Raw genomic sequence first — 23109 nt, forward strand, 5'->3', positions numbered from 1 at the left:
CTGGATTGCTTTCTGTAGAGATGTGCTTGCTGTCACAATCTGTGATGTGTGGAGAGAATATTGATCCAACGGCACAGACACAGCTCTCCAAATTGCCCGCTTTATTGCTTTGTATTAATGGACCACTGAGCAGCAAGTCTTAGTACACTGCTTTTCTTCTAGAGGCCAAGAGAACATCAGAAATAGTATCCAAATGAAAGAGCCGCCTCGCTCATGGTAAGCTGCCAAATAGTAGAAGGGTATATTGAATCCAGCTGATATCAGACTATGCAAATACATGCTTTGCTTACTGGAGGGTGAGAAAGTGCTGTACAATGCTCAATTGCCTAAACATATGCAAATCATAGACAAGGATTCTTACAACCATCAAAAAATTGACTGTTTAAAATGCTTATCCTTGGCTGTATGGGCTGTCTCTGAGCAGCAGTAATTATACTTTACGAGTCAGACAAAGCAGGTTTGCCAGGAAAAGTGGAGTTTTGATGTATTGAGGTGTTATGGTTTGAGCTTGGGTTTAAAACTGTACTCATGTCTGCGTGAGCATGCATAATATTTTGCTGTCATAACACAATAATACAGTTCACCACTGAACACCTCATTTTGATCTTGCTGTAGTCATTGTTTCTTCCACTAACAAATGGGCCAAGTTGTTGTAACTCATCTTTGCAATTACTTGTTTTGACAAAACAAACTCCTGCTACATCACTCAGAAATGTTTGTTATCACCCTGTGGGTATCCTGGCTAGATAACATAATATAACATCATTTTGTGCCTCTCCACTTGAAAATTTGTCTTGAATAAGTACTGTAAACAAAGCTTTTCCTTGAGGTCTGTGATCTTTTCTCTGAGGCATGTAACAATGATTAGCCGCCTACTTATCCAATTATTTCTCCTTGCAGGTTGCCTGCTCAGAGCCATAGGAGTCATACCACACATTACTACCCTGTGAGAATTTAAGCAAAATAAATATAACATCGAGAGGGACGAAAGGAAGGGCTGATGACTGTGGAGTTTCAGAAGGGAACTGAAATGGAGGTATGGTGGAATCACATGAAAAGAAAATGTAATAGAGAGAGAGGATGAAAGAGAGAGCCTACCCAGGAAGGTCAATCTGATTTCCTCTTCACTTTCCCTTGAAGTAAATATTGAGAATAACGAGCTGCCATCACACAATGTCTGGACAAAAGTTGGTGGCATTGTTCCTCTTTTGCACGTGGATGAAGTTTGGAGGAACTATCTTTGTGATGGAACTTGTACAGAAAGAAGTTAAAGCACAAACGCAGAAACATCATGGTGGGAAGCTTGATTCGGGGCAAAATGAAAACTCAGTGATGGATGGCAGAGACACTTACAATTATCTTCATCGAGCTGAAGAACATGGCTCTCATGGATTGAATTATACAGAAAATCCAAGCCCTAACCACAACACAGAGAAGACAGTGATGCTTACATTCAGTCAAAATGACAATCTTTCAGCAAAAGCACTTTTACTGAAACATGATGAACAATCATCAGATAGAGAAAGGGATATCTTGCAACCTGGAGAGATTACAGACATTGTGACTCCCAGTTCTTCAGACCCAATCAAAGTGACTCCAAATTCAACAACTGGTTGGAGAACAACAAATTCAGTTCCCCAAAACAGATCTGTTCTGCCACCCCAAATCCTGATCGATATGCCTGCAGAGCCTACTCCAGATTCTGAAGCTGGAGTGACCACTGATCCTGCTTTTCACACTCAAAAAACTCCTGAGGAATTGTCGAGTGAAACCATACTTCAAAGCTGGAGTGGATTATTAGCTGATGGCTATACATTGTCCTCAGTCCACTCGGATAACAGACATATCGCTGAAGCCAACAAAGCCATTCCTACAAGCACCACTTCCCTCCTGAGGCTTGAACCTGAGACAGACCATCTCAAACAAATCAAAGGAATAAAACATTCAAATGCTGACAGCATTGGTGGATGGGAAACGATGCCCAAGGAGATCAAAAATGGGTCAGGCACAGACGGGACACACCCCCGGCCTAGGAACAGAAGGAGCTGGATCTGGAACCAGTTTTTTGTGATAGAGGAGTACAGTGGACCAGAACCGGTTCTTATTGGACGGGTATGAAAATCGATCATTTTAACAGTGAAGTACTATATTAAGGCATTGTGTATGCTGTTTGTAGTGATACAGAGTCATTGTCTGAAAAACTATTGAGTATTATCTAACTACAGATAAGGGCCCAGGAGTGAACAAATAACCTAATCAATCTTTTTTCTTTTGCTTCTCCTTTAAAAAATCCATTATAAACAAATGAAGGCTAAAAATTTGTTTTTACACCCTACAGCTCTAAGTTCATTGAAATGAAAAGGCAAAAAATAGGAGTATTTGTAAAATGTTGACAGAAACTGATTATATTCTTGTTGGTAACACTTAACAACGTGAACTCCATTTAGTAACAAGCTCAGTGGATAGATCATATTAGCTGCAATTAAATCTGGGACTCTTGCCAATGAAGGATGGGGTGGAGGTGGTGGGGGTTGACGAGGGGGGGGGGGGGGGCTGTTCAGAATACAACACGGTCTGGAGATTCTGAACAAACGTCTCTTACATTTTTAAAATCACTTTTGGTTGTGACACCACTGAGCCTGTAACATTAAATGTTGTTCTACTAAGCTTTAGATGAGAGCGTCTTCTTGTTGTCAGTAGAGGTTAGATGGGTAACATGTGCTCCCTCTGGCAGTTCCATGGTTCTTTGGACTTCAAACCACCACCAAGCAAAGCCGCTTCAGCCACTTACTACGCTCATGCTAGATGATGTTCCGTAAACACTTTCATTAAAATATCCTTGCCATATGCAATAGCCAATGCAATATTTTTTTTTCCTCACTCGAATTTGGTATGGCTAATTCCCTGTGCTGCTGCCATGGAATGATCACTGCATCAGTCTGGAAGGGTTAGGACTAGAACATGTGCACCCCAATATGCAGTCAGTTACCGTTTCTCTCCATCCACCAGTTTCACTTACATGTTTCATTACATTGCTTCTTAGTTGCATAAATGTAATTCTTGAAAGAGTTTTAGCATTTTTCAAAATGATTAGCACAAAGCTCTAATAAATTCTACTGAATTTGTCAAAAGAATGTTTTCCACCAAAAAATGTAATGAAGCATTTAAAATATTTAACGTGTTAAAGCGAATAAATAAATAAATAAACAGAGAGCACCACTATACTGAATAAATGATTGATATCTTTAGTGGTGTGTAAACAGAAGCATAATTATCTGCTTCTACAGGAAATGGTCAATTCTGCATGAGTGTCCCTCAAGTTTGAGTGGCACTTGTAATCAGTGGAACTCTTACTACATAACTCCAACAAATTGACAAAGCCGTCTGCTTCGAAGTGGAGGGTTACAGCTATGTTCAACATTAAAGTCATGGAAGGAACACAGGCAATGGTCTAGTGAGCAGTGGATGTAAAGTCATATGGTCAGATGAGTCATCCTTCACCCTGATTTCATCAAGCAAACAAGCATGTGCACGTGCTGCATGCTTGTCATATGCTGTGAAGGGGTTATGGCAGCTCTGTTGTGGAATGGGAAGAATTTTCCTGACAAGATTTGGGTCTGTTCAGTCTGCCAGGCCTATATTAGCAAGGGAAATGTGGGGACCAGCACCCACTCCAACAGGAGGCCGAGAGGATTAACAAGCTGAACGAGAAATCTTGGCCTTCCCTTGGAAACGCTGGAAGTGGTGGTGCAGTGTATGGAGTAAAAAGAGAAGGACTTCTGTTATTGTGACTAGCAAACTGTACACCCAATTTAGAGTGCACTCATTTATTATGTAGTCACTGCACCGTGACAGCTGAACTCACGGGGATCGATAAAGTATTATCTTACCTTATATTAGAGGTAAACACTAATACATACTAAAGCATTATGAGGCATCAGCTTTGTCTATGTTAAAGCGTTCCCTCCCGTCCTGATGGGAGGGGCCTTTTTCAGGATGTCAGTGGCCCACATCCACAGGCAACGAGTGGTTTGCTGAAGGGCTTTGATGATCATGAACATGATGTAAACCATATGCCATGTCTGTCCCACACTCCAGATCTTAATCCATCTGGACACTTAACTCAGCTAGAGATTCTGGGTTGGCACCTGAGACACTGTTCTCCATCACTATCAATAAAACACCAAACGACAGGATATTTATGGTCGAACATTAATGGATTTTCCAGCTTGTGATGGCATTTTGCGTTTTGCATGAATTAAATATATGCGTCTGTTAAGGGTTTTTGTATGGTGAGTACGAAACAATACTACACTAATCTGGGAAACGGGGAGACCGTCTGGGAATGTGCTCTCCTGTGGGAAATAATGCAGACAGAATGATTTTGTATATATTTAGAAAATGACAACAGTTTTAACTGGAGGAAATCCATTAACAGCTAGTGATTAGACCAAGTGTATTCAGCATGCGAATCTCTGAAAGTGTTATTCGTTCTGGTTGTGAGCCTTTGAAACAGCTAAAATAAGTGTTTGTGAAAGAAAAGAGCCAAACAGTATGCAATAAAGTGAAGGAGGTGACTGTGAGAGGGAGAGAAAGGAGATGAAAGAGAGAATGGGGAGGAGGAGGAGTAGCCTGCTGGGAACGTCATCAGGGATAATCATTTTGAGCATTTCTTTTTTTTTTTTCTTCTGCTGTTTGTTTTCACAGATTAGATTAATTTCATTCCCGCAGTGAAAATATTCTGCTGTTACTGGCAGATGCACACTAGATGCACACTAGATTGCAATTAAACATGGAGAGAGAGAGAGAGAGAGAGAGAGAATTAGAGAGGTAAGGAGTAGGAAGTACAGAAAGAAAAAGAGAGAAACAAAATAGTACAGAGAGGAGAAGGAGCACAGATAGAGGGAGAAGGGAAGGACTAGATGTTGCAGACAGAGTAGGAGGCAGATACAATGTTACAGCCTGAGACTGGCAGTGAGAATTGGATAACGGGGATAAAAACAATGAGTGGTCTCATGCTGGTGTCTTGGAAGGAAATGCCAGCCATTTTGAGGTGTTATCCAGGCTTAGCGTGGGTCTAATTAAAGTGTGACAGACTGAAGGATAAGGCAAAATAGGGATCTTGGCTGTTTCTACTGAGCCTGCAGATCTACGCTTATCTTTGCATGTAGTTACACTGAGTTGGCATTTTAGCGGCTTTACCCCGTGCTTTAACTGTCCGCACCATTTAAGACAGCACAACTTCTGCCTGACTGCTCAGCTAACCCTGCCAACTCACGGACATAGCATGGCTTAGCCTCTGTTACCACGCGCTAACCTTCTGCATCCAACCCACTCTCTTGTTTCAACATTCTTGTCTCTTTGCGTTAGAGGGTTTGGAGCTGGTTAAGGCCACTGCCGTGCTAAACATGATAGGCTGTGAATGCATTGTGACATCATTATCATTCTCCCTGCTGAGGGTTTGTGTGGAAGGCATGCAGCTGGGGGCGGGGGAGGGGTAATTTTATGACCCTGGGGTAGTCATGACACATGGGCAGGCATCAGACCTGTTGGGCATTCTTCTGTCTTAGCATGTCTTGCACTGCAGGCCTTTGTTCGGCTTGTATCATTAAAAAAAAAAAAAAAAACTCCAGAGGGATTCTTTGTTAGCTTGAACGAGCCTGGATTAGCTAAGCATGTTTCTCACCAAAGCCTGGTGGATTTGTTTTCTTCTCTCCAGTGCATGCCCACAGTGGAGGCCATGTCTTCCCTGCACTCTGTCCTCTTCTGTTGTATCTGTTTTTTTTTTTCCCCTCACAAATATAGAACCAAGATATAAGCGAGCCATACAGTTCCAGAGTCAGTGAAGCATATTTGTTTCAGTACCTTTAGATCAAAGATAGAAAGATTCCTTTCTGACCTCTGATCAGCAGGGCTTGTGGCGCTGTCAAACCTCAGACCTCTGCAGATTTCTGATCCCATATTGGCTGTGACTCTTCCTTTCTCTCGCTAACTTTATTCTATTTTTCTTTCAGTCTTCCTTCCTTCACTCTAATCCTGAGTTCAGAGGACCGTTTTGGAAAAGAGAAAAGAAACCAAGTAACGAAAAACCGGTTGCATTCCAACAATCATGTCTCCCAGGCATTTGTGTTTTTGATCATTTCCCTTCAACCATCCCACTTCAGAAACAGTGGGAATTACACATCCCACTTAATGAACATTCCTTCTGGTGAAGTGTATACTTTATTTGTCTAATTCTCTCCCAAGAACTAATGTTAGCCATAAGTACAGTATTAGCTGTCCTCCTACACCCCGCCTCCCACGCAAAACTCAGACTGACAACTTCTCTTCTCTTCTCTTCTCTTCTCTTCTCTTCTCTTCTCTTCTCTTCTCTTCTCTTCTCCTTACACTGCATCAGCGCACACATGTTTCTGCTATCTGATCCTTGTTAACCGTAGCTATACATGCTGCCAGGATGCGCTGACGTATGTAAATTAATATCTTTTATTTATTTTTTCTGGTCTCTGGTGATCCACTGGTATAAATAAACATGCTATGACAGTCAGGCTAATGGAGCACTCTCAGATCTCAGGGGCTGGCGTTTTCTGTTGCACTGTAACCAAGCGGCTGTAAAGGGGGTTGTCGCATGATCGATGAACTGAAGGCTTTTGCCTAGTGGTTATGACAAGGGGCTTGCAATCCAGTCAATCCTCCTGTAAATTAGCCATATTGAATTGCAGCAGGCTGAATGTTACGGCGGCTGAAGCAGCTACAGTACAGGGAAGTGCTACGAGTCAAACTAGTGAGTTACAGCAGGGCCCGGTAAAGCTGAGGGGAAGAGAAAAATGCTAAGGTCCCTGTCTAAGGCTGAGGAGTATGGATAGAAAGAGAGAGAGAGAGAGAGAGAGAGAGTGAATGGTGAAGGATAAATAATCTTCTCAGCTCTGTCTCTCTCATAGGCCATCAACTTTTTCCCTGACCCAGCTTGACAGTAATATCTTAATATCCTCCTAACTACCACTCTTTTCCTCACTGCAAAAACATGGACGACAGGCAGAAAAAGAGCAGAGAGAGAGAGAGAGAGAGAGAATATGCACAGTAATCTGAAAAACAGAAACAGAAATCCAAGAATATTTTTATTCTTTTCAATGACTCAGATCATCTACTTACTTGCTTTGGCAAGCATCTGTGAATTTGAATTTTAAATTGGACAGGTTTATAGAAAAATATCCATAAGGTACATTATTCCTCTAAATCATTCCAGCCCTTGATAAAGCTGTGCAAAGAAGCCTGTAAAGAATTAATATTACTCCTGACTGGGAGTGAAATACTTCACTTTTCTCCTTCAGAATAGTCTGAATTTGTCAAGGTATACGCTCAACAGTATATGGATAACCTACAAGAGGGATGTTGACCTGTGTCGACTGTATTGCTTCCTATTTCTGTTATTAATTTGGCTAGTGGTAGAGCTCTGTTCCTACAGAGGGTGGATTTAATGTACTGTAGATCTAGTGACTGTGGAGGCCTCTGTTGTAAGCTGATCTCCCTGCAATGACTGTGGAACCTTTACTAGGCAAGCATAGCTTTGTAATATGTCTTACTGAAAGAACAAAAATCACAATCAAAATAAAAGATGCTATTTTAAATTGTTAGGTCTGTAAGTTTAAAAGCTCCGGTACCGTTGTAAAAGAGCAAAGTGTAGCTTGAATGAATTCACAGCTTGAAAAGTTAAAGGGCAGAAATGCCTTTGAGATTTAAAAATGCTCAGTTGCATCTTGAGCATACAAAATCTTGAAATGTACCATTAACAGCGAGCTCCTAGCAAAAAAAAAAAAAAAAAAAAGATCTTTTGAAGACTGCCTTGGGAAAAGGCCCCTATTTAAGATGATCAACACTAATAAAAAATTGGAAATATGCTGAATGGCCTTAGTCCTTTGACTGGAACCAGCTGATATAGATAAACAGGACCAAAATGGAACTATTTGGCCACAAACACCTGTAGTGACTTTTAGATCAGAAGGAGAAGCTTGCATACAGTGAAAAGAAGCTCAGAGCGATGGTAAAATTGGTGGTGTTACTTGATGATGATGTTAAGAGGCTTTTCTGCTTCTGTTTATCCTGGGGCTCAGGTTAAGGTCAAATGCATCATGAACTCCAGCAATGACAAAAAAAAGAGAGAGAAGAAATTTGACCAGAAATCTGCCTCTTCTTCCCAGAAGAACCTAAAACTTGGCCCTAAATGGATCTTTATTCTTGACAGTGATCCAAGCATACTTAAAAAATTAACTAGGAAATGATAGATTTGCAATGTCATCTTAGGCATTTTAGTCTACTCAGCTGAACCCAGTCGAAAATGTTTCATTTGCATTGGCAAGAAGACAGTCCGTAAATATCTGAAGAGTTTGGAAATATTCTGTATGAAAAAATGATCAAAGATTTAGGCGAATAAGTTCAAAAATCTCACAAAATGCTGGAGAAGATGACTCAGTACTTTTATCTTCAATGGGACAGGGAGCTCTCGGGACTGGAAAACATGGAGTCAGTATTTAAGATCATGTTTTGGAGCTAAATTCAGCAATCTGACAAAGGTGTTATTTTGAATGTTTTTGGTGAATATCTACTTAAGTACTTACCACATATCTTGGAATCCACCAGTATCTGAGCATTAATGATTTAAGTGATTTTAAATGGTACTAATAGATAGATAGATAGATAGATAGATAGATAGATAGATAGATTAAATAACCTGGGACATATAAAATGAAGAGAAACGAAATGGCATTGAAAAGAGGAATAAAACAGATGGTCAAACAGAAAAGGAAAGGCAGGAAGAGGAGCAGCTGGAGAAAGACAGGGGGAAGCAAACAGCTGATCAGGGAAAAAGAGGGAGACACACAGATGGACTTGCCTGGAGTCAGTAAGCATGTGAGAAAGGAGAGAGGGGGAGAGAGAGAAAGATGGATGGATGGAGAGAGAGAGAGAGAGAGAGTATAATATTTTGTGAATCTTTTGACATAGAAGTGTGTAATTTTGTCACAACAATTATTGCCAATAAAGCAAACCCAACTGACTTAAATGGCATTTAGAGGGAGAGAAAGAGAGACAGAGAGAGGAGATCTAAACATTTCCAGTGTGCTTACCTTGGTCCACTGAGCTAATTAGCTCTGTGCTTCATCAATCGTCCAGGTCCCTATTGGTGAACATACACCTGGTGCTCCTTGTGCTGAGCAGACCGGACACTGAGTCTGCTTCTGAGTCTATTGGCATGTTTTGGGCCCCTAATTAGAAGACAGTCATTCACTGCGTTGGAGAGTTCATCGGCCAAGACTGTCAGTCTGACAATTCTTTCTGGGCATGTTGTTTTTGCTGCTTTTATTGCATTACCCTTTCTGGAGGACAAACTGACACAGTGAAAAATGAAAATGTTGCAAGTGTGTTTTTGATTGATAGTACACAGGGAAAAAGCTTTAGTTTTGACTCAGTAGAAGCAAGACCGTAAAAAGATATTGTGATTCTCTGAGTTTTGACCTTAGTGAATAGACAGACATTCTCTCTCTCTCACTCACTCTCTCTCTCTCTGTCTCTCTCTCTGTCTCTCTCTCGCTCTCTCTCTCTCTCTCTCAGCTGCACTCAAGTGTTGACAGGGGAGATGGACGTACCAAGTACGTGCTGAAAGGGGAAGGGGCGGGATCTGTGTTTGTGATTGATGGGAGGACAGGAAACATCCATGTCACCAAGCCGCTGGACCGGGAGGAGAAAGACCAGTACAGGCTTATTGCCACTGCGACTGACCGTCAGACTGGCCGTGCCCTAGAGCCATCGTCTCAGTTCATAATCCGAGTACAGGACATCAATGACAACCCTCCGATCTTTCGCGATGGTCCGTACAGTGCCACGGTACCTGAGATGGCCAACATTGGTAAATAAGCCACTACGTTGTGTTTCATAAGTGTTGTGACTTACAGAAATGGCTGTTGACAACATTATACTCTGGCAAAAGAGAAAAAAAGTGTTGTTGTTTTTTTTTGGGGGGGGGGGGCCAATTAAAGTTGTGCAATATTTTGATTTTAAATACACAAAACATTTGAATTTATATATGTTACACTATACACTATGCATATGAATTTACATATGTTAGTGTCTGAGACATACGTTATAATTTATTGGAAGCTGGACTGGGGCTACAGTTTCCTCTTAGCCCGGTAACATGATTTTAATGACATCGTGTCATATTTTCTCTCCCGGCACTATGGTGTTTCCCTGAAAAAAATCAGAGCAAAACCTGGTTGTCACCAAATTGCCCAAACAACAGAGATGATCAATAAAGCACAGATTCAGTGAGTGAGACTGAAGAGTAGTGATGAGGTGCACCAGCTGTGAAGTGAGAGCAAAACAGAATAAAAATAGAACACAATAACAATAATAAACAAAAAAACCCCAAACAACCTTGCATTTTTTTTCTGTCAGGTTGATTTAGAGACTTTAAAACGTCACAACCTGGGCTCTGATATAGATGTCCAGAATACTCAAAGCAGACATTATTCATTCATTCATTTTCAAAGCTGCTTATCCTAATTAGGGTCGCTATGGGTGCTGAAGCCTATCCCAGTGCTCATTGGGTGAAAGGCGGGGAAACACCCTGGACAGGTCACCAGTCCATCGCAGGGCAGACACACAGACAAACACATTCACACCTAGGGGCAATTTAGTATCTCCAATTCACCAAACTTACATCTTACATGTCTTTGGACTGTGGGAGGAAACCCAAGCTCCCAGAGCAAATGCATGCAAACATGGGGAGAACATGCAAACTCCACACAGAAATGACCCTGACCGCCTGGCCGGGAATCGAACCCAGGCCCTTCCTGCTTTGAGGTGACAGCACTACCCACTGTCCCGGATATTATTCAGATCAATTCAAAGTTAAAAAAAAAAAATAGCTGAGAAAGCTGAAAAAGATACTGCAGTACATATACATCAAATCCACTGATGACTGAGTCACCTGCATACCTACTCACAATGTTTGTCAAACCTCTCTCTCTCTCTCTCTCTCTCTCTCTCATTCCCTTGCTGTTTCTCAGGAACATCTGTTATCCAGGTAACAGCAACAGATGCTGACGACCCTACGTATGGAAACAGTGCCAAGCTGGTGTATTCAGTGATTCAGGGCCAGCAGTATTTCTCCGTGGACCCACAGTCAGGTAAGCTCTTTGTATTAATTTACTGCACTCTACTCCACACATTCAACACACTCCACATTTATCTACTGACTCCCATTTATGTACTCTACTCTAGCTAACATTTGGTTAGTCTCTATGGGGGATGAACTATTCAATACAAGAAAAAGAGGATGAAGACCAACCTCACATATAGTATGTGGCCATAACTCATTAATTCATTCGCTCATTCATTTTCTAAGCCGCTTATCCTAATTAGGGTCACAGGGGCCATAATTCAGTGTAGTAATTTATGTAGTATGCTACATAGAGGATAGCGCATGGATATCAAAAGTCACTGCAAGGTTTGCATCACTTATCAGTTTTACACTTACGCCCACATGAACAGCAGATCATTTTTTTTTTCTGACCTCCCAAATCCTGAAGACATGAGTGAGATGAGTGAGATGCTGATCTGTGAAACATGGTGCCCAGAATGAAACTAAGGACAAATACTGCCCCTCCCCTAACACACACACACAAAACACACACACACACACACACACACACACACACACACACACACACACACACACACACACACACACACACACACTCTTAACTGTTCAACTGTTTTGAATCGTTTAACTTGTACTGGAAGCATAATGATATTCTACCTGTAAACCTTCTTCTACCAGTCTCCATGCTACTAATCTTCCATGCTACTATTCTTCCATCCACTTTGCCACCCCCTCCATGGCTGTGCTCCAGTCTACTCAGGTGTCCTCTACGCCATCTGACGGCACTCTAGAGAGACCCACTCTCTCTCTCTCTGCACTGCTCTAATCCAGTGTACTTGACTTTGCCCGCTAGTAGGTTTACTATACGACGTTCCGATTTGTTGTAAATTACTCCACAGTGTCACAAGCCTTTTGTGATTTAGGCCAGTGTGTACAGTACTGTTACACTCTGCAATATTCATCCAGTCCATTCCAATGCAGTGTAGCCCACTCTTGTTCCTCTGCTTAGGTCCTCTGATCCACTGTTGTCCGTCTTAATCCATTCTAGTTTGTTCTGTTTTTACATAAGTTCTTACCAAACTCCTACACATCTCTTCATTTTAAGATCGTCCTCTGTACAACTGTGTACTAAATGATCTGTCATTCAGCTGTAGTCTTAAGACCATGTTCTCTGACTCATCTGCAGGTATCCTCCGTACTGCGGTGCCGGACATGGACAGAGAAACACAAGATCAGTATCTGGTTGTCCTCCAGGCCAGAGACATGGGAGGACACCAGGGGGGGTTGACGGGAACCACCACTGTGACAGTGCGACTGAGTGATGTCAACGACAATCCACCTCATTTCACTCAAAGTTTGTATTATTAGCACTACTGCGCTTTTTCCTACTGTTTTATTCCCCTTCATTCATACACGACTACAGCTTCACTTGAGGCAAATATCAGAGTGGTGTTTATTGTTATCAGACATAGGCTTGCTCATTGGCAGAATAGTTTATGAGTATTTGTGTGTGTGTGTGTGTGTGTGTGTGTGTGTGTTTATGCATCAGGCATGATGTAACCCTTTGAAACAAACTTATTTGTATACACACACACACGCTCACACACACACACTTTTCCATTCTCTGTCTTTCATTCAGAGTACTTTCTGTCTCCTTTATATACTTTTGCGAATTTGACTTCTGAATTCTGACGTGAAGTGGATTTTGGCTCCTGTGTAATTACATGTATTGTGTCGAGGTTTGAGTTTGCCAGCTTGCTCACATAAGCCCCATATGGCCCTGTGTTTTGTTGAGATATCATACAAGCCAAACCTTTTCAAAGGCAATGCAATCCATAGAGAACACCATATAAAAATTTAAGTCCACAGGTCTCTTTATTTCTGCCTGAAGCCCTGTTTCTAACAGGAAGACTGTGTCTGCCTGAAGCCCCATCTCGAAGAGATTTTCCGGTCATTGCAATATTGGCTTGAATTCCCACGCAACCTCAATCATCTATCTTTTCTCAAAATTAAAAATGTATGTAAAATGTATAGTATTTTTTTTACTAGGTATGTCTGTTTAAACTCTGGTGGTTTCTCAGGAGCTGAAGAGAGAGAGAGAGAGAGAGAGAGAGAGAGAGAGAGAGAGAGAGAGAAGAGTGAGGAGTGAAAGCAGCAGTACAATAGAATGGTTCACACAGTATCGACATGATCTGAGAAGCAATGCTTAATTTGGGGGTATGCAGGAAAGACCATTCTTCTCTCCCTGACGGGGACAGAAGATCAAAACATCATCAATTCTGTTCACTTGTTCATAAATGACATAAATGTCCTTTTGTGGGAGCAGGTTCATACTACACCAAACAGCAGCTCCTTTGGCAGTCTGTCAGCGGCAGATTTATTGAGACTACGACATTTTTATGAAAAACCTTTTATGTCATAAAGAGTATAACTTAGAGACAACCATGAATCAGTCCATTTTCACTGGACTGTGAAAAAAGCAAATTTACTGCTGCTATCAAAGAAAAAAAATGATTCCTCTTGGATTTTTTCCCATTTTATTGTGTTGCACATTAGTCTGGGTTTTGGTTTTTTTTGCTATTGATACAAACAAAATGCTGTAAAATATTCAAATAAATTGTGTGGAACATTCCTATGAGATTATAAGTATAGAAAGAGAAATAACTGACTGAAGAAATGTTCACCTCATACACACTCATACATATAGACACACAAACACACACACACACACACACACACACACACACACACACGCACACAACGTTCATTATGTTTTGTGTTGTGTTAACAAATAAAGTACATTTAGTGATGATTGAATGTTATTGAGAGAGGGATGGTGACATATGAAATACATTTTATGATCATTGCATCTTGGGTTGGGGTTATGCATTAGACAGGGTCTGGCCCCCTGGACAAGTGTCAAGTTTGCCAAAGTCCCTCACCGGTGGCTTTCTCTTTTAACGTTCTCTACATACACTGTTATCCTCCATCTGTCCCTAAATCTGACCTTAACCACTAATACGCCCAAAGGTCGTTCCACAGGGTGTAATACGTCAGTCTCATTGCTTTGAGCTGCATCGAGTTTCTTTTCCGTTTCTTACAGCGTGGCTGTATGTCTGATACTTTGACATGGTCACAGCCACGACGCTGTGGGACTGCCTTTCAGTGAGCTTCAGATTGTTTCTCAGATGACTTTTCTGCCCATTGACCCAAATACAGCACTGTCATTTCACAGAGAGGGATCTCTATGCTCCTCCTCAAAGTGCTAAGAGCTTTTCAAGTCTCCCTGTGTGTATGAGGGAGATGAGAGAGAGAGAGAGAGAGAGAGAGAGACAGAGAGACAGAGAGACAGAGAGACAGAGAGACACAGAGTGGGAGAGTGATGTTATGTGAGTAGTTGTAGTTTTGTGTGTGTGTGTGTGTGCGTGTGCATCTGTGTGTATGAGCGGAATGATGTGAGGGCAGATGATTGGAAGTGTGTGTGTGTGCGTGTGTGTGTGTGTGTGTGTGTGTGTGGTTGTGTCTCTTTAAAGGAGCCCTGAGCAGACATTTGAATCATCTCATAGCTTTGGAAGGAGAGAGAGGGAGGAGGGAAGGCACATGGGGATGACAGAATGTGAAGATGGAGAAATAACTCAATGTGAGACTCTTAGTTCAACAGAGCTGCTCATTTAGAACAATATAAATCAGCTGGTGCCAAAACATCCCCAGAATTATTCACGGGCTTCAGCTGCAGCACACAGGACAAGTCCTGCGCTTAGTTAAACATTATTTCAAACAAAAGAGATACAAGCCTCACTGCACCGCCGTACAGCAGGAGAAATACAGCAGCTTCTACAGCAGCAGTTTTGTAACCGATGGTGATGATAATAATAACTATGATGAAGAGAGAGAGAGCATTAGTCTGTTTTCGGATAAATTCCAGGTCTGCAAAGCGACATTTTTATGATTACTGAGAGCAGTGGAGGTGAAGATGCTGGTTGCCGGAATGATGGTAATTATTATGATGAAGATGAAGATGATGATTATGGGAACAGGTGTTCAGGCAGATCACACAGGGAGAGAAAATTCAATCTGTTAATTGCAGAACAGTATTTCCAGAAATATGTGTTACTGAAGCTGGTGAGAGGGATGAAGAGGAGGATTGTGAATGGCATGGAGGTCATTATAAGATGATTTTTATGATGATGATGATGATGATAATGGTGACGATGGTAATGACACCACAATAAATGCAGTACTCTGAAGGTGAATTCCGAGCAGCAGTGAATAATCACTGTTTCTTTTCTCAAAGCTCTGTTTAACCAACCTATAATACCTGGCTTTATAAACCACTGTCTCTCGGTGTCTGAGAAACTAGACTGGCTGATATCGCTCTTTTCCTTCTCCTGTACCCCCCTAATCCATTCTATTAATATTTCATCTAAAGTTCGGCGCTTTCAGCTTCACTTCGCTGCCAAATCACTGCGGAAAATAACGTTCTTAGACACACAATATGCCGCTTTGCCTGTGAACCTGCCCCTTCTTCTCCACACTCTTCCTCTCCCTCTTTCTCTCCCCCTCTCTCTTTCTCTCTTTCACACACACACACACACATACACACACACACACACACACCTTTTTTCTCTCTTCTCTCTTTAACTCTTTCAGTCTGTTTCTCTCTCTCACTCATACACACACACACACTCACACCTATTCTCACACCATATCTCTAACTCTTTCAATCTGTCTCTCTTATTGTATATTTCCTCTCCTCTCTCTTTGAACAGTGATAATGTTCTGCTCCTAGGTAGCAGGCTGTTTTCTGAGAGAGAAGTGTTTTTTTTTTATGATGCTAAATATCTCCTCTGCTGCCTGGCTTTCGCATGAAATTTTAGGATTTATTTGAAAACAGGATGGACGACAAATGAATTACTGTTATATCTCTCTCAGTGCTCCTCTCTTTCCTGCAGAATTCTTAGAAGAGAGATAAACTCAAGCTCCGTTAAAAACACTGCCAAGTTATATCTGTGTCCCCTCAGGAGGCAGACTGACACTCACTCTCTCTCTGTCTCTCTCTCTCTCTCTCTCTCTCTCTCTCTTCCTTTCTTTCCTGTTATTATAACAGTTATTATTAATTAGTCATTCGGAGTACTGTATCAGGTTGATCAGAAAGAGGATTCGGCCTTGAGTTCATTAAATCCGGAATATTGGTTGAATTTCTCCTGTGTTCTAACTGATCGGAACCGACAATGCTGACAGACTATGTGATTTTGTTTGGTGGAGGTGTGTTTGTCAAGGCTGATTGTTTGTCCCTCTCTCTTCCTCTTTCCATTCATCTCTTTCAGGCATGTGGTCTTTCTCTGTGTCCGAGCTGGCCCTCCCAGGGGTTGAGGTCGGCCGTCTCTCGGCAACAGACGCTGATCTAGGAGAACACGCCCGGCTAGAGTTTACCATCGTGGATGGGGACGGGGGAGACACATTCAACATAACTGGTCTGAACCAAGAGGCAGTTATTTTATTAAATAAAGTGAGTGAAGAGATGAGGGATGATGTTGGCTATAAAGGATGACAACAGCAATGATGCTGAAACAGAAACTAATACAAGATTTGATGAGAGATAGAGGAAGAGAGAGTGAGAGAGATAGAAGGCAATGCGTGTTGCAGCAGAATCTGGTGTAAACATGTTGGCCTGTTGGGATGACACCACAGAACATACTGGAAAGTTCATTTGTGTCAACATCAAGTCTGTTTCAGTACAAACTGTGCATTTCACATAAATGTCCTCTCTGTTCAGACGATTCACGTGGAACTAATTGAAAATTGTGGAGATTCCACCTTTCAGTTGAACTGAAATAAGCAAACCGGAAAATGAAGAGCAAGCTATTTTCTGCCCTGATAAGTCCTTAAAAAGACAGCTGTGTGTGTGTGTGTGCATGTGTGCGTGTGTGTGTGTGTGTGTGTGTGCGTGCACGTGCGCATGTGTGTGTGTGTGTGTGTGTGTGTGTGTAGGTGTGCTTGCAGTACTTTGTAAAAGGCTTAACTGCTAATTCTAATTCCTCAGTAAAAAATATTTCTGAGAACAGAATTTGCGGGTATTAGGTAAAAGGCCAGAGTTCTATGCTGAAGAGCATAAATGAGTGCAGGTCACAAAGAGGGACAAAAGGAATAAGTTACAGAGAGTTCAGAATCCCTGTGTGAGAAAGAAAACAATCAGACAAAGAGAACAAGTGGATTTGTGGAAAAAAGAAGAAGACAGAAATACATAAGGAGTGAAAGTAGAGATAAAGAGACAGAGAGAGAGAGAGACAGAGAGAGACAAGAGCTGTTTTTTTTTCCCTTTTGTACAATCGACTAGTAGTATTAATACTACAATACAACATACAGTATGCATAACTACTGTACCAGCATAGCTTCACAGTTGCTGTTACCTCTATTAACAGCACAGTTACTGTAACACCGTAACTGCAACATTCTCTGCTTCCCCAACAATTGACTGACAGTATTATTGCTTATTTTTTCTGTAATCTATTCAGACCACACCTGGCCGATTGCAACCTCGCTGGCCAAATTTTTAATGAGCCTGGGACAATAACTATTCAGCATGCTTACATTACACATTAAAATTCTGTCTCTTTCTGTGGGAAGGCACATCATTGCCTGAAAAAACAGAAATGCAAATTTCCATTACCGTGAGGACGAAGCCAAGAATTACTGCACCTGTGCTGCAGCTCACATATGAGTTAGCTCCTCGCTTTGAAAGGATATCTGAGAGAAATGGATTGGCCACAGAGCTCTTTATTCTATTTTTACAAAGCTGACTCTTCCTTGCTGTATATATTTTAAATAATCAGTGGTAACCAAATACAGAATACTCTTAACAGCTGTGGGTTTCTCCGTTCTCGCTTGCTAACTAATGAATGGTGATGACTGCAAGATTCAGCAGACACTAAATGACACAGTTAAAAGTCCTCCAGCTACTGCACTTTGTTTGTATAATTATAAATAAGACCGCACACCTCTATTAAAAGCTATTAGTGTTCTGGTCAAAACAATTTCTTAAATTACCCATATTTTTAACACAACCACTGCAGCTGACATTATCGCAACCACCACAATGACTGTAAGAAAAAAAAATTCTGATGTCAGAACGATAAGGATTCCTACTCATACCTTTATTTGTGCTGTTGCTGGAAATACCGAAATCACTATCTGTCCCTAGAGATGTGTACTCGTATTAAGCGCAGGCTAAAATGCTTTACATCTCTCTCAGGTGGTGGACTATGAGAGACGCAGCTCCTACACTCTCTCTGTGGAAGTGCAAAACCCGTTTGTGGACTCCCGCTTCCTGCGTAGGGGACCATTCAAGGACCGGGCAACTGTAAGGATCACGGTGCTCAATGCGGATGAGCCTCCTCGATTCTCACGCTCCCGGTACCGTCTGGATGTGACGGAGAACTGCCCCCCCGCCTGTGTGGTCGGTCGTGTGGCTGCAGTAGACCCAGACACGGGACTGAGCAACAACATCAGGTACTGGCTCTGTTATCCGACGGGATCAGCTCAGAAAGGCGTACTTCACTGTTGCTCTGTGGGATGCTGGTCTTTTTTTTAAATGGTTGTCATGGTAAATAGGATGAAGACCTTGTGCTCTAATTTGCTGTTTTCTTGGTTGTATTGAAATCATTTCATTCATGAGTCATTGCCCCGAGATAATGGATAGCATCATTTTTTTTAAAAATTTTTTTTCTTTTGTTTACACAGACCCTGGAACATTCACGTATACAGATCCACATATGCTAACACACACAAAAGACATAAAAAGTACACGTGCATGCACACAAAAACACACACATGCAAACCACACATACCTACATACACTCACATACTAATACACCAAAACACACTTACACAAATGGACAAAAACGCACAGACTAAAAACAAAACTTTTGGTACATCTCAGATCATTTGCTTACTCACTTCCTCTGTGATACATTTCAGACTTCAACTTCTTAGTCAGTTGCTGACTCACTAACATTTTATCATGGCGCTGACATCTTGAATGAGCATGCACAATTAAAAGCACAGACCTCTTTTAATTACCCTTTCTCAACTTCCCATCACTCATTTCCCTCATTTTCTTATTCCTTCAATCGGTTGGTCACTGTTCTCACCCTCTTGTCAATACGTCCCTTTGGTCTTCTTTTCCTTCTCTCTCTCTTTAATCAGGTACTCAATTGACCCTGAGTCAGACCCAGAGGCGCTGTTCCGTATCGCCCCTGACAATGGTCTTATCACCACGGCAATGGAATTGGATCGTGAACGTGAGCAGTGGCATAATATCACCATCATCGCCACGCAACGAGGTAACAGCTAACTGACAACCACAGGACAAGGCGTTTCATTAACGATGACCTTTGTGAGAGACTGACGTTGCTCTCACATTGACCTCACCATTTTAGCACCAAGATTATGGAACGATATTAGAAAAGCTGGGGAAAAAACAGAAAATGTCACAGAATAAATTAACAACTTGAAAGCCAGCCATTGATCATGTTCCAATGAGTAACACAGAAACGTTTTTTTAGGTCATTATCATTCAGACATACTACTTGTTGTAGGAAGTATATTTTTCTGCTTTAAAGATTCGTATTTGTAGAACTTACAGTTCTGATTACTTCCATTATACACCTGTCTATGTTTTCCCATTTCTCTTAGACAGTCCCAGCCAAGTTACCCGGGTAGCTGTTGCCATAGAGACTCTGGATGTGAATGACAATGCCCCTGAGCTGGACAGAGAGTATAGCACGGCTGTATGTGACTCCAGCACCTCTGGCCAGGTTGGTTTTAAACACTTACCCTTACTAACTCACCCTGATCCTGTTCCTGCCCTTAATGTCTCCTCAGTTACTAAACCCTTTTGGACAGAAACTGTCCTGTTATGGATAACGTGAAATGAATGGGTAGTAATTTTGTAGTGGTAAGGGAATTGGCAGACTAACTAGAGTGCTGTTGGCCCCTGAATAAGGCACTTAAACTCAAGCTTGCTACAGAAGCATGTTAACTCTGATACAGACTGTAATGATTTTAAGTCAGTCACCATAAAGGTGTTAGATAAATTAACATGGCTGTAATTTAATTCACTTCAGATCAGTGAAGTAAGTCTTTTCCTGATTCTTTACTGTACAGTGAATAACTTTTTTTTAAACACTTGTGTGGTTTGTAATTGAGTGTGTCTATGTCTGCAGAACCTTATTCTATAAATCTACCATTGTAACCATTCCACTTTTTAAAAATTATGCTGGCAGAACCATATCCCATTACACGAGTATAAACAGGAACCAGAAGAAATATCAGAGCTGAAAGTGTATCTAAAATGAGATCCAGTCCTGTGTGGCACAGTAAGCTGTCCCCCCATATATTTCCCTGTAGGTAGTGCAAGTGCTCCGGGCAGTCGATAAGGACCAAGGGGCCAATGACTCTCCAGTTTATTTCAGCATTTCTGCAGAGTCCAACACAGCTCTCAACTTCACCATCAGAGAGAGAGGAGGTGGGTTGACATGTCATCTCCTCCTTTTAACCTCTATCTGTTCTTTCCACCCCTGTTTCCATCTCCATCAATTTTCCCCATCTATTCTCCCTTTGAAGCTCTGTTCTCTAAGTCCTCATTCCCCTACCCCTATGTTCACCATCATTCTCTCAGTTTCATCTGCCTTGATCATACATTCTGTCCACCCATTTCAGCTGGCCCATTTATCTCTATATGTATAACACATTTCTTTCCATCGCTCTGTGGCTTGGTGGAAACTGAAAAATATTGGTCACCTTCAAAATTTGTCAGGCATCTGGCAGATACCTTTCATTTTTATGCTTTGCTTCCCCCTAGATGACACGGCCAGTCTGGTGCTTCTGTCGTCCCCAAAGCCTCTCCATCGCTTCGCTTCTTCGTCCTCTTTGCTGACAGCGAGAGTACCCATAATCCTTCGGGACGGGGCATCTGGGCTGAGCAGCACAGGAACTGTTACCGTGGCGATATGTCCGTGCCAGAAAGGAGGAATGTGGGTGGAAGAGAGGAGGAGACAGAAGAACAGAGACGGTCGTGATGAGAAAGATGAAGAAGAACCTCTGATGGATTGGGAACGGCACAGCGTGTGTGTGCCACTGCCCAGTGCGTCCGCACTCTTTGGATTCAGCTCAGCCGCCATGCTAGCCGTACTGGCCTGTACCGCGACCCTTTTAGGTCAGTCTTCTCAATGAAAACAGGATACCAAATACTCTACGTAACTGTCTTCTTGTAAATATTATTTGGCTTAATGACTGTTTTATGTGTGTCTGTCATTATTTTTAAAATGCTTTTACTCTTTATGTCGTAAAAATGTCCATTTTTTTCCCTTCTCTGTCTCTTTTGTTTATTCATCTTTGCCTGCCAACGCATCCAGATTTTTCTGCTCTGTTGGCTCATTGTTAATGAACGTGTTTGGCTGTGGTTATTTCTGCAGTGCACTCATGACTACACATTGCTCTTACAGCTGATGGATGCTGTGGGCATTGTATGGCATTTAGTAATCATTTTCCTTACTCACTATGTCTTTATTGCTTTTTGCCAGTGGTAGTTGCACTCTTGCTGTCATTGCGAAGGCAAAAGAGAGATGCCCTCTCACCTATGGATGATGATGAGATCCGAGAGAACATCATTACCTACGATGATGAGGGAGGGGGCGAGGCTGACACAGCTGCCTTTGACATTGCTGCGCTGAAGAGCGCCCCCCAGAGCACATGCAGGCCACTGCGGCTGCTGGACAGCAGGAACACGTGAGTAAGAATTTACATATGGTAGCGCCAAATGTTCTGTGAGTGTGTGTGTGTGTGTGTGAGAGAGTGTGTGTGTGTGTGTGTGTGTGTGTGTGTGAGAATATGATAAAGAGAGAATAACAGCCTGTGACCCGTGAGTATTATACACTGTGTCGGTCAGTTTGACTGACTGTTTTTGCCGGAGGCATAGACCTCGGTCAGACTCATATGAAAAGGTCTGTTTGAGGTAGCTTTACTTTTTAGTCTTGTCAGGTGTGATTATACCAGGTCTGAATCATCAGTGAATTACTGAGCGGACAAATTATCTAAAGATTCACAAGCATAGACAGCATCCAGATTCTTATCTCTCTCAACCTTTTTTTATCGACATTAATAAACTCCAATTAATCACTAGGGTATTATCTCATCGGGCGGTGTTTTTTTTTTTAATCATATACTCCTAGCCTGGCAGTGAGATGTACACCATCTGTGGTTCGCAGGCATTCGCAGGAGAATTTGGATGGCGGCAGAACATACATCTGGGGCCAAACCCAGGGTCTTGACCCGTGCCGTCCCGGCTCCGCGCCTCTCTATGGCCGATTCTGCTACAGCATCCATACCCTCCCCGCCACGAAAAACAGACACAGTCCATTTGAAGCCCGATTAGACCTTGCCAAACTCGTTTATGATCTCCCTGGCAACCACAGCCAGGCCAACATTGGCTTGTTGGAGCCCAGTACCAGCTCCTCAGGGTCGGCAGCACCTTCTGGGACTCATCTCGGATCTGTGAATAAGGCTGTGGATGGGTCTGTGGACAGTAATCTTAAAGAGAGTGAAGGAGGTAGTGAGGTCAACTCTGACTGTCAGACATTGAGTCAGGATAACGTAAGTAACAAAACACCAATTTGTATTCTGTTATCTTGATTGTGAACTTTTTTTTCTTTCTTTTTGTACATTGAGAGCTATTTTGGTTTTGTTTTAGCACCTGTGGAAAACTTCAGTAGGATAACTGTGATGACATTTTATAACTAAACAGCATTTTATAACTAAAATTGCTAATAGAAAATGAGAGTAGTTTAGAAACCAGTCTGATTGTGCAAGACTGACAACTTTCTTTATGGATATTTGACCAATGTTAGTTTGGATGACTTCTGTATATGCTATTTTCATCTGTGAAACTTTTTTGA

At 41.9% G+C, this 23109-nt stretch overlaps 1 protein-coding gene across 1 annotated transcript in view; it reads left to right on the plus strand.

Annotated features, from left to right (window-relative positions):
* The window catches only part of cdh24a (cadherin 24, type 2a), a 28272-nt gene that overhangs the window by 2559 nt on the left and 2604 nt on the right, over positions 1–23109 (plus strand). Inside the window, exons 2-14 of the mRNA XM_030786713.1 lie at positions 1756–1788; positions 2025–2112; positions 9604–9898; positions 11061–11180; positions 12342–12509; positions 16483–16664; positions 18408–18664; positions 19361–19497; positions 19850–19971; positions 20564–20681; positions 21018–21371; positions 21739–21943; positions 22423–22807. Of these exons, the coding sequence (XP_030642573.1) occupies positions 1756–1788; positions 2025–2112; positions 9604–9898; positions 11061–11180; positions 12342–12509; positions 16483–16664; positions 18408–18664; positions 19361–19497; positions 19850–19971; positions 20564–20681; positions 21018–21371; positions 21739–21943; positions 22423–22807 (2464 nt within the window). The remainder of the gene's footprint in view (positions 1–1755; positions 1789–2024; positions 2113–9603; positions 9899–11060; positions 11181–12341; positions 12510–16482; positions 16665–18407; positions 18665–19360; positions 19498–19849; positions 19972–20563; positions 20682–21017; positions 21372–21738; positions 21944–22422; positions 22808–23109) is intronic.

This window comes from Chanos chanos, chromosome 10, assembly GCF_902362185.1.
Source record: "Chanos chanos chromosome 10, fChaCha1.1, whole genome shotgun sequence".
NCBI classification, from domain to species: domain Eukaryota; kingdom Metazoa; phylum Chordata; class Actinopteri; order Gonorynchiformes; family Chanidae; genus Chanos; species Chanos chanos.